The 17,957-nt window shown below is 36.6% G+C and overlaps 1 protein-coding gene across 2 annotated transcripts in view; it reads left to right on the top strand.

The window, feature by feature from the left end:
* wnk1b (WNK lysine deficient protein kinase 1b) overlaps nt 1-17,957 on the top strand; it is a 153,593-nt gene that overhangs the window by 116,838 nt on the left and 18,798 nt on the right. For both annotated transcript variants that reach the window (XM_088922937.1, XM_088922938.1), the window contains one exon: nt 3,930-4,121. In XM_088922937.1, the coding sequence (XP_088779063.1) occupies nt 3,930-4,121 (192 nt within the window). The remainder of the gene's footprint in view (nt 1-3,929; nt 4,122-17,957) is intronic.

Raw genomic sequence — 17,957 nt, 5'->3', positions numbered from 1 at the left:
AGTGTTTTTTCTTTCTCATGATCATCTTAGAATCTCTGTGTAAAAGTTTTTTACTTTTTAATTAAACTTTTTAAACACTAATTTTGTATACACGTGTTTCATACAGAAAAAATCACATTCCCGCTGAGAAAATAGCACACCGCCCACTGAGCTGCAGTAGAGAAGAGGTGACACTGAGAGAGAGAGGAGGTGTGGAGGATAGCCATACAGAAATACTGTTTTGCAGCCTGGAGGGCTTACAGTACCGGGCACATCTTCCTTTAAAACTTAGTTTCTAAAATTAATCGTGCAAAGTAAATCATTTCATTTAACTTAAAGTCTTTTAATTATCATTAATCATGGCTTTCTCACCAGTTATCTCATTATACTTCCTAATGACATTACATGTGGAAAGATTATAAAAAAAGAAACCCACTATGAGTTACTCACTGAGGATAAATTTTAAAATGTTGGCTAAAGGAAACAGCCTTTCCTCCTCTCTGGCACATCAATATCCATAGCTAATTTAAACAAATTGCCTCTAAATATAAACATCTTAAGATGCTGGTTCCATGGATCAGCTACTGTATGCTTGCCTACTCTATTTATATGCATCCAACAAACAGTTTAATGCTAACTACTACACAAAATCTAAAATACGTATACATTTAATATGTTTTGATTAAAATGTTTAATCTCATTTCAGTATCTATGTAAACATTGTTTACATGTTCTTTGTAACACGTAGCTTTCTGTGATGTTTTTGTATATTTAAGCTTTTGCAGGTCTTCCTGTATTCCTTTTCTGCCCTTATGTCTGGTCACTTTTTTTCCCTGTTTGCTCATTGCAGATTAATTCCTGCTCCATTTCTAAAACTTTTTTCACATATGCATTTTTTGTATTTTTACATCTAAACCATTTAATTGTGAAGTTTCCTGAATCTTTACATTAATCAAAGAAAATTTTAAACTGTTATTACTGATCAAATTATTGCACTTGACATAATTTGTCAATTCACCCTTTCCTGAATGTCTATGGTAAGCAGATCTAGTGCTGTCTTTGGTGTGATCTTGAAATTTCACTGCAGAATAAGAAATTAGATTGCTCAAATTTCTAATTACTTATTCTATGTAAACACAAATAGTTGTTCTCTGAATGTTTTTCTTTAAATTGATTTCAGATATCAAAAAGACTATTTTATATTTGTATTTCTGCTCCAAAAAAAGTACACATATCCAACATTCCTCTGTCAAAATTTTAAATTAATATTGAGGCTCAGATTTCCACTATAAATCTTACACTAATAACTAGCAGGAAATACTGATGTTTTGCTTCCCCTTACCACAAAAATATATAAATGTATTGTAGCTACATTTTTATGCTTTTTTCTGTCTGTCTCTCAAAATGGGGACAAGTCAGGCAGCTAGATGGTAGGGGGGTCGTCTTCCCATCTCTGACTAAAATGCCAAATAGGAATGGCTTAAGCAACATACAGAGCCTAGCAGCAGATAGTTTGAGGTAGCCTATCATGTAAATGTTGCTTTGTTGCTGATAGGATAAGCTTTTGAAATGGAGCTCCAAATTCATGTGACTGATTTTTCGCCCTGTTTCGTAAACTCTGATCACAAGCATTGCATTGTTAACCTGGGATGTGTAGTTTTTAGTTCAGTTTGAATTTTTACTATACATACTGAGTATTTGGCCAGGGATTTAAACTGATGGAGTGCCAAACATTTTTGGTGCCATCTTCTCTACTTTAATGGTACCCTTCTCGTGGAAGAATTTTCACCTCGAACATTTGCCCACCAACTAACAAGCAGACACAAATTAACAATACAAAGTGTATTCACAAGAATAGTGATAACAAATGTTTAAAAAAAAACGCACTTGCAAGATCACAGTAATTCTCTCTTATATTAAAATTACCACTCTATGGGCACTACATGGTGAGGGAATCTGCCCACTAACCCTCTTTTCCGAAAACGGAAACAACACGGGGCAACATCACATAGCTTATTCGAAGCCGGATACAATTTTAACTTCCCTTGTGAAACTGAAAATACAGATATTTGTCAACATATTTACTAAAATTATCTGTCTCTGTAATCTCACTGCGCATCTTCACATGCCCAGTATAATAAAAAAAAAATTTTTGGGGGGTGTGAAATATCTGTTGTAACTGTTAATACAATGAAGAATACAATTGGATTTCTCTCATGATAAAATACTATGCAAACTATATTCACATTTCTGGTAATTGTACATATCAAAGGATAAAACATTATCCTTTTTTATGAAGTATATCAACTTTGTGTAGTTAGAACAAGCACATCAAAACATTTCCAAAATAACGACCACAAGTTACTGAATTAAAGACCTTAATGCATAAAATGTTTATGAAAAAGGTGGAATATTGTGTGTACTTTGTATTTTTTTATATTTAGCCACCACAACCATCTACTATATGTACATTAGTATGAGACCATGTGGCTTTAAAGCCACTACAGTACAGTATGTGTGAAATATATTTTTCAATTGTAATTTTAAAGATAATTTATCCTGATTACTCATTGCTAAAATTTGCATCACTCAGTCAGTGACGTCACCTGCTCTGGTAAGCCGGCTCTTACACAGTACCTGTCGGCCGTAAGCGTTACAATATAAATGATCTCAATGTGGATTTAAACCTGAAAGAAGCACATTGGTTCACAACAAGCCACAGAAGAATAATCTATTTTTCATGTATCAAACCGAGTAATGTTGTTTTTGTAAAATAGCCCTACTCTCTTTTTTAATTTAATATACTGTAATAAACAGTTTAAAATGAATAAACGTCTCAACAGTATACTACTTCTATAATTGGAAAAAGGTTGTCCCTCAACTTTGACCAAGATTCAAAATTGCCACATTAAGTTTTCACTGTTCCACCTGGTGATTTTACAAGGTCCGACAACTGAGTATTTTTAAAAATGTGCTGTAATCCGTAGCATTGATACCGCAATGAATTGCATTATCCAGCAAGCATTCTGAATGGCTGGATCTGCATAAGAGAAAGAGTTTGCAGCAGAATGCAGACAAAGTTGCTGGAGACCCTTAATCTACCCTGTGGAAGCGGAATGCCAAGGCTTTTTGAGAACATCAATGTTACACCTCCTCTAGGTTGTGGGAGTGGCTGGCATAACATTAAAGAGGAGAGGAAAGGATCTAGCGGAAGAGGCAGAAAAGGGAAGCTTCTGGCAATGATTGAGGAGAACAAATAGAAGCTGGGGGCCAAAATCCCCTAATTAGAGAGCTACATTTGACTTGTTGGCCTATTTAGGTATCATATAGCTTTCATCAGAGTTGTATCAGAGAATAAAAAACTTAGTCCCTCAAACTATACCAAGTGCTTGGGTATATTTTTGGCATTGACAGTTGGGGGTTATAATTATTTTAATTACTGTTTATCCCATTCTATATTTCATTTTTTAACAAAATGTTACAAACATCATAATATCTGGTTGAAAACAATACGAGAGATTTCTGGAGCACACATTTCTGGAAAACATGTCATGGCGTTGCTGAAATCGCATTCATACATGTTTTAAAACTTAAAATTAACTGAGTTATTGAATTGTAAGCTGTAAGTAACAGCTTTTCTCCTCTTAATTACCATTAGCTGAAATTTATTGAGAATTAGATCATCTGTTTCATCAGATTTGAAAAAACTTAAGGTATGTTTTTGAAAATGAGATCTGATCACTTTGATACAACTAACATGAAATATCTTAAAATTTAGTAACTATTTTGAAATCAGTTGTAAAAGAAATAGGAACTGAATCATTTCTAATGCAGAAAGAATTGTTTGTTAGAAAGAGTGTTCCATATTTATTTGTGGAAGAAAATTGTGTTAACAGAATAAAGAGTACATCATTTGATATAACTTAAATCTCTGCTTGTTGGGTTTGCAGGCACTTTATCAGCACAGAGTGCACCCTCTGTGTTCACATCACATCAGGGTCTTCTGGTCCCTGGGATGATCAGTGAACAAGGACAGAGTTCCCTCCTGCAACCTCTTAAACCCTCGCCCTCTAGTGAGAACCTGTCAGCTTATACCAGTGATGCAGCATTGTCTGTGCCCAGTCTGTCTGCACCTACACAAGGTAAGTTAATCTACAGTGCACTAAAGCATTTACAAAGGACTTTTTGAAAGTGCAGGAAATTGTCTGAATTATAAATCATTATAAAGTGTTTGTGTAAATACAGAATTCACCTTTTTTGGTTTTAAAATCTCGAGATCAGGCTGTGTTGTCAACACCTCTCTTTAAAAAAGTTGTATTTGTGCCTTAATTTCATAAAACAATTTTCCTGTGTAAAAAAAAGTGTTTGTTGTATCTTGAAATGCTGCTTGGTTGTTTTTCCATGAAATTGTCAGTGAATCAATGGAAAAGGGCTGTCTTTAAAGTCACACATTTTTTGGCTGAGGGAATCAGAAATACAGTAAATTCAAGCACAAAAGCAGGTGAGACATTCTTTTTCTGACATCTAAGTCAGGGATTATGATAGATGTGTTAGGAGCATTAGTGATTTAGTATGAGCTTCCACTTCTGTTTTCTACATGTAGAACCAATTTGTTTATCAATACAACTTAGACTGATTGAAAGTAAACAAAGATTGTTATTTAACAAACTTTAATTTACATGGCATGTAAATGTTTAAAAAACTGGTCACAACAACTGAAAATAAGATGTAAAGTGTATGAGCAGCCAAGGTAATGTGTTGTGATTACTAATGTACTACATTTGTCAATCAAATCTAAGTTACTCGTAATGTGGGAAATTTCATAAATTCAAATCTAGCGTGGCACACACCTGGGAACTATTCACATAGCTTATAGAAGGACAGTGCTTTCTTTATCATGTGGAAACAGATACAGAGAGGAAAGAAACAAGTATCAGGGTTCCCACGTCATGGAAATCCTGGAAAAGTTATGGAAAATGAAATTTCATTTTCGAGACCTGGGAAAGTTTTGAAAAATGCTAAAATATCCATTAAGTTTTGGAAGAGTTATGGATTTTTTTTTAATTGACCCCAAATTATAATGCTCTGTCATGTAATTTTGTAAGTAAGTTAGCAAGCTCAAAAAGCGGCTGTGGCATTGCCATAGCTAAAATTACACATTATGGTGTCACGTCAGACCCTCTCGCACGAATTTTATAGTAAGTCATAAGCTAGCCTAGCGCCCATGTCAAAATGCCGGGTAAATGTGTTTTCAGTGACCTCTGGTTAGCAGATGAAAAATATAAGCTATGGCTACAAAAAATGAAGACCCAAGATGTGCGAGATGTAAATTATGCGGGAAAACTTTTGACATGAAGAATATGGGTGAAGCTGCACTAGCAAGTCACGCAAAGGGTAAAAATTGACATTGACAATGATAAGACTGCAAGAGAAACAGTTGGAATCAGCACCCTTTTCAACTCATCAGCAGCTACAAACACAGATATCAGTGTCTACCAATTATGTACTTTCTGCTGGCGCTGAAAGTAATTGATTCACATTATTCGTACACATCGTTGGGCAGCTGTTTAAAACAATGTTCCATGACAGAGAAATCGCAGCTACATTTTCTTGTTGCGAAACAAAATCCGCATATTTGCTGAGTTTATGGGGCTTGCCACTGCTCGGGACATTATGGAGATGATGCACAACATGCTCTTAGAGGGTGGACTAAAAACTCCATTGAGACTGATCTAATTCACAAATGACACCTTTCTATATTAATATTGCACAAACTATGTTCAGTTTGAGAGGATGTTGAGGTACTCGAAGTTATTCAGACACAAAAGAGTTTGTGTTTACGCAGTTAAGCATTTCAGGAATGAAAAGGGCCATATATTTTCCTAGCCGATGTGGGCTTACTGATGAGGAATGTGGCTCATGTTATAGGAGTAAACATGCTGTTCAGGTAAAAGAGAAGTAATGCTATGCAAGAATGTATTTCAAATGAAAGTTTTGTATCCAAAACATCTATAGCAACTGTAGACACTTAAATTTATTGTTTTGATGTTGTTTTTTGTACAAATATCCTAAGAAATAAATCATAAGGGAGACCTTACACTCAGATATATTTGTCATTGTGCAAGTTGTAGTACACATTTATGCTTAGTGGTATTTAATTGGCCTTCATATTTTTCCTCTAACCAAGCTCTTGTACACCTGAAAGAACTAATCATCAAATCACCAAACCCTTAGTTGAATCAGGTGTGCAAGAGTTGGGTTAGAGGAAAAATGTGCAGGACAGAGGCCCAAGGAATGAATTAAATACCACTGCTCTAAATCCCACAAATTGTTGTAGCAGTTGTAAGGCCAACTTATTCAATAAAATGCAGAAATATAGCCAAGGAAATTTGGTTAGTTTTGGAATTTTCTTGGTAAAATTAGTGAGAACCCTGAAGTATGAAGGGGAATGGCAAGTGCCTGATTTGGAGTTAAAAATCAAGATTTTGAACAAGGGGTTGGATTGTGAAGACCAGTTTGGCTAGTATGTATGGCAATAATGAACTTTTTTTTTGTGCAGTTAGACACAGAGAACACTATTCATGAGAGCTACAGATCCAGCCATTCAAAATGCGCGGAATACGTCGTGTTAAAACGCGGTAGGCGCGGCGCATCTTACCGCATCATACCGCATGAAAATTAAATTATGATAGTAGTATCCGGAAGCACCTTGTAAGACCTTGTAACACCGCCAGGTGGAGCTAATAAAGCTTAATGTCTCATGTACAGCATTTGAGCTGTCGCCAGAAAACGCCCGGTTTCGAATCCCAGTCACTGCAGAGTGACAAAATTTTTCCAATTAAGAATTTAAGTTGTATACTTTTTAGACCTTTAATAAACTGTGTATTACAGCATGTTAATCATTTAACATTAAAAAGTAATTATATTTTATAAAAGCAAGATTACTCAGTTCGACAAAATTACACAACCTTCCACCTTCATCATAAATAATTTAATTATTCATAAATAAACCCCAGCTTGCTCTCCATGAGACACACAGACACACAGACGGGGAGAGAGAAGCTTGGGGTCAGAGTGCAGGGCCAGCCATTGTACAGCGCCCCTGGAGCAGCTGGGGTTATGGGCCGTGCTCAGGGGCCCTACGGAGTAGGATTCCTCTGCCGGCCATGGGATTTAAACCGGCAACCTTCCAGCCACAGGTGCAAATGCAGCCTTAGTCACAGAGTCACCTCTCCGTTGTTTCATGTTGGGCTTCTCAGATAGTTGGGCATTCTGGTAGATTGCCAGGCGAAAGGATTTGTAAATATATCTTGTTAAAGCAAGTCAGTTTTTTGCATAAAATACATTTTTCCTTTCCTTTTTAACCTTTGTCACTAATGAAACCACTAAATAAAGACATAAGTATAGAAATCTAAAGATTTATTCATTCGATGTTGGTAGCAGGATGAACTGTCAGGTTGAGCTAAGTGTATATTTTGTTGCAGAGTTGGGGCAGATGTTAACAGTGAAAACAGGTATTTAGAAATGACTCACTTCAAGAAGATTTTCAGAATAATTATAAATCTAGCAGGATAGAGAAAGAACAGAAGAGGTAGATTGATCAGATTAGTATGCAAAGCCATTTAGCAAAGAGGGTGCAAGAAGAGTGACAAACTAGTGTACTTTCAATCTTTTTTTCTGAACCAGGGAAAATCTGATCATGTTTCTCTATAACAATAACAAACTTTATTCTATATAGCACCTTTAAAAGTAGCATCTCAAAGCAATGCAGTAGGTGTAAAAACAGTTATAAGGACCACAGATTGCAAAGTAAATACATATAAGAAAGACAAGCAGTTAGAAGTGCTACCGAAATTAGAAAATGAACCAGATACAGACACTAAATAAGTCTGCTGAAAAGAAAGGTTTTGAGGTTAGATTTAAATGCACTCTGGGTAGGTGACTCTGCTATCACTGGGGATACAAATCCAGAGCTCTGGGGTGCAGCTAGAGCAGGTCCCGTCACCCACAGAATGTAGATGTTCTTGAGGACAGCTAGAAGACCAGAGTCAGACAGACAAAGGTTGCAAGGTGGGGAGTAGACAGATAATAAGCCAGATAGGTACTGAATGAGGATGAGGATTTTGAGTTGACTCGAAACCTGATAGGAAGCCAGTGCAAGGTCTTCAAGACAGGCGTAATGCATCCCGATCAGGATTCTGGCTGTCAAATTCTGAACATATTGGAGATTGCTCAGTGTGGATTTAATTACCCCAGTGAACAGGATGTGCGTTTATTAATTCTAGACAAAATGCCTTTCTTGATTTCTCTAGTTCCTAGATTCTCTAGTTCCCTTTTAAAGAAATTATTATTCCACAGTGCAGAGTACTACACGGCCGGTATTTACATAGATATTTTGTGATTTAAACAAATTAACACAAGCAGTTTTTGAGGATTTAAGTGTTGGCTGAGTTATTGCAGGATATAAGACTAGAGATGTAGGTAGGAAAAAGATAATTTGGGAAAAGTCGAGGAATACCCCGATAACAAGATCACTTCCTGATAGGGTTAGGCATGCTTTTGACAAAATGACAGGAGATGTTATAGACTTCAGAGGAAGATGAGGAAGTTAACAGACTGTATGTTTACATAAATACTGAAATGAGGATTGTATTTTAGATTTTGTGTAGTTGCTAGCATTGTACTGGCGATCTGTTTTAATAACTAACTAGGTATGGATACTGCTGTGCAAGAGAGGTGGAAAGGCTGTTTCCTTAAGCCAGCACTGTAAATAATTTATCCTCAGTGAGATGCTGCCATCTCATAATGGGTTTCTAACACTGTATAATTCCATCCACACAGTGCCTTAACTTCCATCCATTTTCTGATCTCTTTATCTGGTACAGAGGATTCTCTGCAAGCAACGGACGCAAGGCAGAATACACTCTGGACATGACGCCTGTCCATCACAGGACAAACAGATAGAAACACACACACACACACACACACCAGGGCCAGTTTTTCTGTAAGCCAATTAACCTACCAGTATGTTTTGGACTTCGAGAGGAAATCATTTCACACATATCAAGAAAACCCACTGAACACAGAGGGAACATGCAAACTCCACACACACAGGATGGCAGGAATTTAACCTAGGGCCCCAGTTCTGCAAGACAGCAACGCTAATCACTTTGCCACCATTAGAAATGGATGGATAGCTTAGTTATCTTTCTAGTTCACAGGTTTGCATGCATTTAATTTTGAAAGCCACTGAGACATCTGGTACTATTGTTGTATTTATGAAAAAAAACACACAAAAAACATGCTATGTCTGTGCCATCCTATTCCTTAGTTAATATTTTTTTATAAACAGTTAACATTGTTAGCAAAATTTTTTTAATTATATTTTACCCTATTTTTTCTTTAATTTTGTATTTTACTTAATTTCTGATCGTCAGATTTAATGTATATTTGAACAATGAAAATATATTTATATATTTTTATATAAGACGTGGGGAAAACTGCAACAATTTATAACACTGCTAAATTTAACATTATTGATTACTAATAGTTAATGCCAACACCTAACTTTCTTAATTAGATGTATTTAAAACAGTGAACTAAGTGTGACATAACCTTCAGAAATACAATCGAGAATAGTTTTGTGGCGTTTTGTTTAGAAACATTTTTAAAACGTATAACAAAATTAAAGACAATTAAAATCTGTAATCTTTCCATGTGTAATGTCATTAGAAAGTACAGTAAGTTCCTGCTTTGTCTAACGATGGTATCAAAAAGTAGTCTAAGTGGTGAGAAACCTGTGCTTAATGATAATTGATGATAAAGTCAAAGAAAATTATTTTTTTGTTTGATTTTAGACACTAAGTTTTTAATCCATTTGGACCCCACTCTGTAGATTGGCCATTGTGTAATACTGAGCTCTGCGCCACCTCCCTCCCTCCCTTGGTGCCGCCTCCCCCTCTGACGGAGCACAATGGGCAGTACGCTATTTTTAAAGCCTCTGACTGGGGGAAAAAAGACCTGCTAATCTGTCCTACATAACAGGAAGAGAACAGAATGTAATTTTTTTCTGTTTGAAACGTGTGTCGTCTTTATGAAATTCATGTATTTTAAACGTTTAATTAAGAAGTAAAGAACTTACAGTGTACACAAAGATTCTAAGGAAGAAGAAAGAAGAAAAATCACCCATTTTTCATGCATAAAAAGTGGTTATTAACTATTGAAACCTGTTTTTATACCTTTTAAAGTCATGCCATGTCTTAATTAAGCAGGAACACTATCTTATTTTTATTTCTTTTTTTAAAAATTAAAAAAAAAATCATTTGCCCAGCGTACTAATAAGAGGCTCTTAATACCAGGAAGATGTGTTCCACTTTGGTGTTCTAAGATTGCAGAACTTGCAGGAAGTCAGCACTTTCAAATCTTCAAACATGCGTGTATCCTAGTGTTAGAATTAACAGTTGAACAGGACCTTTAGATGATGTACTAGCAAAGGTGCTATAGAAATAAAGGTTATTATAATTTTTCACACTCAGATTTAAGACGCATATTCAAACCCCTGCCACATGAATGTGACTATAGAGTGGAAGCTGATGGCCACACACCTGGAACAACTGTAGACAGCAGGCTAAATAACCCATTGTAAACAGCCAAGCAGGGAAGATCGCCCACCATCCAGACAAGAAAACCAGTAATTCTAAGCATGCAAATGACCAAAAATTCAAATTTCAGACCCTCTACTGTGACCAGCCTATAGAAATATGTTCATAGCTGTGGCATATATGAGCACATGCTCATATATAATACAGTACTGTCTCGACATCTGCAAATTTAACATTCACGATTCAGTCTGGCCAACGGGGACTTGAATGAAAGAAAAGCAGAGTGGAATGAAACCAAGCCAAAGGTTATTAATCGCAACTTTCAAATCTGTGCAGTGGACTAGGATTGTGAGATGAATTCAGCTAGTGAGTGAGCCTCCCTGCACCCTTCCCAAGAACGCACAACCTTGCATCCACATCTCAATGTGTTTTTTTTTTGTATTGTAATAAACGCTCTGGATTCTGTTTCGGCAGTGGGGGAAGTAACAGGCTTAAGACAACTTTACAAGCTCACTGACAGTTTTATTGCCCTTTTCATACAGTGGGATTTGCTGATTGCAGAGCAGGTAAAATAGCTGAAAAGGCAGACAAAGAGATCAGGCATCTGCTGGACTCAAAGGAGGGATTTATGTTTTTATTTAGTTGATTACTATAGGTTTGTGATAACTGTTTTAATGGAATAGTGTCACTGCATAACTACTCGTAAATGAGAATATAGGGGGGAAGGAAAAGTGTCCGTGGTCATTTTTTCACTGACAAAGTTGTCATTTTTTACAACTTTTAAAGTCACGCAGTGTTTGAGTTAAGCAGGAACACGTCATTGTATCTTATTTTTTATTTCAGTTGTAAAAATAAATATAAGGTAACCAGCAATCAGATGTCCTGTTTTTTCTTAACACTCTTTTTTCCATACTGTAGTTTGAGTCTTTGTGTAAGCTATAAGTTCTTTTTACTTTTTATTTGTAAATAATTTTGTAAATGCTTCACGCATTCTGTACAGAAATGAAATAATGTTTTCTACAGGTTTAAAGCAGATTAGCAGGTTGCTGACAAAATAGCACACCGTCCACCACTGCCCAGTGATATAACTTTAATATTAACAAGATCTAGTACCTGGTGCAGTTTTTAAAAAAATATATATTTTGAATTAATCGAATCACAGATGTGAGTTCATAAAGCCAAAATTACGTACTATCCCTACATCTGCGACAACACCTGATCATCTACTGTAAAGCTTTCAGTGCTTTGTGTATATTCCAATCGCAGTGGGAGCAGGGTGTGTGGGGGACAGGTTTAGGCTGCAATTGAATTGGGGATCTGTATTCTTCACACCTGAAACATTGTTTTCTCTAATAGCGTTTTCTTCCCTGTTTAGCATTTGTATACCTGTCTTTTTTGTTTGTTTTATTGAACAAATAAATTGTTGCACTTTTCCCCACATCTTGTCAAAATATATTTTCATTGTTCAAATATACATTAAATCTGACCTTCAGAAAATAAGTTAAATACAAAATTAAAGAAAAAATAGGGTAAAATATGATTGAAAATATTTTGCAAATGTTAACTGTTTATAAAAATAAAATGTATTAACTAAGGAATAGGATGGCACAGTTGTTGGCATGCTTTTTGTTTTTTGTTTTTTTCATAAATACAACAATAGTACCAGATGTCTCAGTGGCTTTCAGAATTAAATTATGCATGCAAATCTGTGAACTAGAAAGATAACTAAGCTATCCATCCATTTCTTATGGTGGCGAAGTGGTTAGTGTTGCTATCTTGCAGCACTGGGGCCCTTGGTTCAATTCCTGCCGTCCTGTGTGTGTGGAGTTTGTATTTTCTTTCTGGGTTCCATGGGTTTTCTCCATATGTGAGATATGATTTCCTCTTGCAGTCCAAAACATACTGGTAGGTAAATTGGCTTATGGGAAAACTGACCCTGGTGTGTTTGTGTCTGTTTGTCTGTCCTGTGATGGACAGGCGCTATGTCCAGGGTGTATTCTGTCTTGCGTCCGTTGCTTGCTGAGAAATTTGCTCCAAATCCTCTGTACCAGATAAAGAGATCAGAAAATGGATGGAAGTAAAGGCACTGTGTGGATGGAATTATACAGTGTTAGAAACCCACTATGAGATGGCAGCACTCTCACTGAGGATAAATTATTTTATAGTACTGGCTTAAAGAAACAGCCTCTCCACCTCTCTTGCACATCAGTATCCATACCTAGTTAGTTATTTAAACAAATTACCTCTAAATATAAACATCTTAAGATGCTGGCTCTGTGGATCAGCATCAGCTATGTTTTCCCATTCCTTCAATTCATGTGCATCCAACACAGTTCAATGCTAGCAACTACACAAAATCTAAAATACAATCCTCATTTCAGTATTTATGTAAACATACAGTCTGTTAACTTCCTCATCTTCCTCTGCAGTCTATAACATCTGCTGTCATTTTGTCAAAAGCATGCCTAACTCTAGGGATCTTATCGGTGTATTCCTCAACTTTCCCCAAATTATCTTTTTCCTACATACATCTCAAGTCTTCCATCCTGCAATAACTCAGCCAACACTTAAATCCTCAAAAACTGCTTGTGTTAATTTGTTTAAATCACAAAATATTGTATGTAAATACCGGCCGTGTAGTACTCTGCACTGTGGAATAATAATTTCTTTAAAAGGGAACTAGAGAAATCAAGAAAGGCATTTTGTCTGGAATTAATAAACGCACATCCTGTTCACTGGGGTAATTAAATCCACACTGAGCAATCTCCAATATGTTCAGAATTTGACAGCCAGAATCCTGATCGGGATGCATTACGCCTGTCTTGAAGACCTTGCACTGGCTTCCTATCAGGTTTCGAGTCAACTCAAAATCCTCATCCTCATTCAGTACCTATCTGGCTTATTATCTGTCTACTCCCCACCTTGCAACCTTTGTCTGTCTGACTCTGGTCTTCTAGCTGTCCTCAAGAACATCTACATTCTGTGGGTGACGGGACCTGCTCTAGCTGCACCCCAGAGCTCTGGATTTGTATCCCCAGTGATAGCAGAGTCACCTACCCAGAGTGCATTTAAATCTAACCTCAAAACCTTTCTTTTCAGCAGACTTATTTAGTGTCTGTATCTGGTTCATTTTCTAATTTCGGTAGCACTTCTAACTGCTTGTCTTTCTTATATGTATTTACTTTGCAATCTGTGGTCCTTATAACTGTTTTTACACCTACTGCATTGCTTTGAGATGCTACTTTTAAAGGTGCTATATAGAATAAAGTTTGTTATTGTTATAGAGAAACATGATCAGATTTTCCCTGGTTCAGAAAAAAAGATTGAAAGTACACTAGTTTGTCACTCTTCTTGCACCCTCTTTGCTAAACGGCTTTGCATACTAATCTGATCAATCTACCTCTTTTCTGTTCTTTCTCTATCCTGCTAGATTTATAATTATTCTGAAAATCTTCTTGAAGTGAGTCATTTCTAAATACCTGTTTTCACTGTTAACATCTGCCCCAACTCTGCAACAAAATATACACTTAGCTCAACCTGACAGTTCATCCTGCTACCATCATCGAATGAATAAATCTTTAGATTTCTATACTTATGTCTTTATTTAGTGGTTTCATTAGTGACAAAGGTTAAAAAGGAAAGGAAAAATGTATTTTATGCAAAAAACTGACTTGCTTTAACAAAATATATTTACAAATCCTTTCGCCTGGCAATCTACCAGAATGCCCAACTATCTGAGAAGCCCTCCATGAAACCATGTTTGCTCTTAATTCATATGAGGCTCTCTGACAGAATTGCTGTTTTTTATGTGTGCTAATTTTCTGACTCTATCCCATCAAACCTTCATACTCTCCCTGCCAGAATTGCACCTGGTTATTCAAGCCCCTCACTCTTTGCCAAATCTACTGTATTTCATGTTTGCATGTTCTTTTGTAACATACCTTTCTGTGATTTTTTGTATGTCTAAGCAAGTGTTCCTGCATCCCTCTTCTGCACTATGTCTAGTCATAGCTTTTTTTCCTGTTTGCTTATTTCAAAGTAACACCTGCTCCATTTCTAAAACTTTTAGCTCATGTGCATTTTTGTATTTTTACATTTGTTTACACCTGTAGCACTTTAATGTCCTAAATCTTCATTTGCCTTAATCTGGAGACTGAATTTTAGTTTTAGCCTTAAAAAGCTTAGGTTTTCTCTATCTTTTGTTGTTCTACAACTGTTATTATTGATCACTGAATTATTGTACTTGACATGACTTCTTTCATTCACCCTTTCCTGAACATCTGTGACAAGTAGAGATAGTGCTGTCTCTGGTGCGATCTTTTGCAGCTGAAATTTTACTGTTTTAAACGAATAAGAAATTAGATTGCTCATAAATCTAATCACTTTTTCTACATAAACACAGCGTAATTGCTCCCTGAAAATGCTCTTTTTCCTGTTCGATTTGGAAACCTTGATCGAAACTGATTTGAGATGTCAAAAAGAATTTACTTTCTCTCTGTATTTCTGTTGCTTTGTCGAGCTTTTAACTTTATATTTAGGCTCAGATTTCAGCTATAAATCTTACACTAATTACTAGCAGTAAATACTGATGTTTTGCTCCTCCTTACCACAAAAATATATTTGTATTGTAGCTGGGATAAACTTTTTTTTTGTATGTGTCTCTCCCTACTGCTATTTGGACACGGAACAGTTAAAGATGGTGACAAGTCAGGCACCCAGAGGGGGGGTGTCTCCGCCTCCATAACTAAAAAGCCAAACAGGAGTGGCTTTAGCGACGTACACAGTTGTGTAACTGACAGTTTGAGGTAGCCTATCGTGTAAATTTAGTTTTGTTGCTGATAGGTTAAGCTTTCGAAACTCAGCCCCGAAGTCATGTGACTGATTTTTCGCCCTGTTTCGTTGGTTAAATGCAAGGATCACAAGCACCACCATGTTCACTGGGATGTGTAGTTTTTAATTCAGTTTGAATTATAACTATACGTACTGTCTTCGTATTTGGCCAGGGCTTTAAAGAGAGGGCGCACCTTCTTGTGGAAGAATTTTACCTCGAACGTTAGCCCAGCATATTGTTACTGGAAGAAGGCCAGAGTCCAAAGAGCAGAAACAACATATACAGTGTCTTGCAAAAAGTATTCACCCCCCTTGAAAGTTTGAAAGTTTTTGACCCCAATGCATAATTTAAGATTTTTTGTTTTTTTAACCACAAAATGCATATTTAATCAGAATATGTCACTTCCTAATTGAAATAAAGTATAATTATTCACCAATTTGAGTGTTGTGAAAGAAAATGTCCATGCAGCAAAATAATACATACAGTATACAGAAATTGTGCAGGTGCAAAAATAAGTGAACACTTAGTTCTGTGACTTATATCAAGGTAAAGCAAGATCAAGTGGGTCAATGACAGTGTTAACCAATTAACTGAGATAACCAATGAAACTGAAGATCTGAAATGATGTGTTGGGGAGGAGCAAACATAAATAATTGCAAGAAAGCAGGTCAGTTACTCTTCCTATGAGTCTAGCATCATGCCTCGAACTAAGAAAACATCAGCAGAACTGTAGTAGATGCTCATCAATCTGGACAAGGTTATAAAGCCATTTCAAAAAGATTCGGACTCCATAAATCCACTGTTAGGCAAATAGTATACAAGTGAAGGGCATTTAAAACAATAGCAACCCTGCCAAGAAGTGGACATCCTCCTAAAATTTCACCCAGGACCACAAGGAGAATAATTAAAGAGGTTAAAGGTAATCCTAAAATAACATCCAGAGATCTACAAGCTCTCTAGCTGTTTCTGGAGTAGTGATGCATAGATCAACAATAAGAAGAACCCTGATCAGAAATTCCATCTATGGAAGGGTCGCCAGAAGAAGCCTCTTCTGTCAAAATAGAACAAAGCTTCCCGTCTGAAGTTTGCCAGAGACTACCTGGACAAGCCTGAAGACTTCTGGAAGTCTGTTCTCTGGACAGATGAGTCCAAAATTGAACTATTTGGACACACCAAGAGGGCCCATGTTTGGCGAAGAGCCAACACAGCCTACCACCAACAAAACCTTATCCCTACTGTCAAGCATGGTCGTGTGAGTGTCCTTGTATGGAGCTGTTTTTCTTACTCTGGCCCTGGGCAACTTGACATCATTGAGGGTATCATGAATTCTGAGAAATATCAAGGGATTCTTGAGAAGAATGTCAGGCCATCAGTTCTAAAACTCAAGCTGGGCACAAAGTGAATGTATCAACAAGACAACGATCCTAAACATTCAAGTAAGTCTACTAAAGAATGACTTAGGAAAAAGAGGTTCCGTGTTCTGGAATGGCCAAGCCAAAGGCCTGACCTGAATCCTAATTGAAATGCTGTGGCAGGACCTGAAGAGGGTTTTTAATGAAAAACATGCTTCAAACCTCACAGAGCTGGTGGAGTTTTGTAAAGAGGAGTGGGAATAAAACCCTCCAGCAAGATGTCAGAGACTGATAATTGGTTATAGGAGGTGACTGTGTGAAATCATTGCTGCTAAAGGAGGTGCCACATGTTATGGACTGAGGGTTCATTTACTTTTGCACACAAGTGTATATGGTGATTTGTTAAATATCACAGTCTAATAATCTGAGTTCAGATCCCTTTTTATGTGTGGGAAGTCTTAATTTAGAATATTCATTTCATATATTCATTAAGAGTTCAGGTTCACAAACTTTCAAGCATGACTGTATTGTGTTACAGCATGGAACCATGAAGTATTTAACTGAGAATTTTTGCCACTCACCAACACAAAGTACTCTATAATGTCAAAGTGATTCAGACATTTTACTAAATTAAATAAAAATAAAAAACAGAAAATAATTGAATGCATAAGTATTCACCCCCTTGCTTTGACACATCTAAATTACCTCTGAAGTAACCAACTCTCTTCTCCAAGTCACATAATTACTTGACTGGAGTCCACCTGTATGCAGTTGAGGTGTTTCACAATCCTGGATTAAAACGTGCTACAATCTGCAAGAGCACTGGGACTTGGAAGATGAATCATGTTCCAACAGGACAATGACCCGAAACATACAGCAAAAGCCACACTGGAGTGGCTTAAAACCAAAAAGGTTAATGTCCTGGAGTGGCCCAGACCTCAATCCAATTGAGCATCTGTGGAATAACTTAAAAATTGCCATTCACAAACGGTCCCCATACAACTTGAGCTTGAGCTATTTTGCTAAGAAGAATGGGCAAAAATTCCAGTGTCAAGATGTGCAACGTTGATAGAGACTTTGCATTACTGCCAAAGGTAGTCCTACCAAGTATTAACTCTGGGGGGTGGGGGGGGGGAGTACTTATGCATTCAATTATTTTCTGTTTTTTATTTTTAATTAATTTAGTAAAATGTC

Source organism: Atractosteus spatula, chromosome 8 (assembly GCF_055471065.1).
Source record: "Atractosteus spatula isolate fAtrSpa1 chromosome 8, fAtrSpa1.hap1, whole genome shotgun sequence".
In the NCBI taxonomy this organism is placed as follows: domain Eukaryota; kingdom Metazoa; phylum Chordata; class Actinopteri; order Semionotiformes; family Lepisosteidae; genus Atractosteus; species Atractosteus spatula.
Note: the sequence above shows the minus strand (reverse complement) of the source record. Positions and strands in the feature narration are given on the sequence as shown.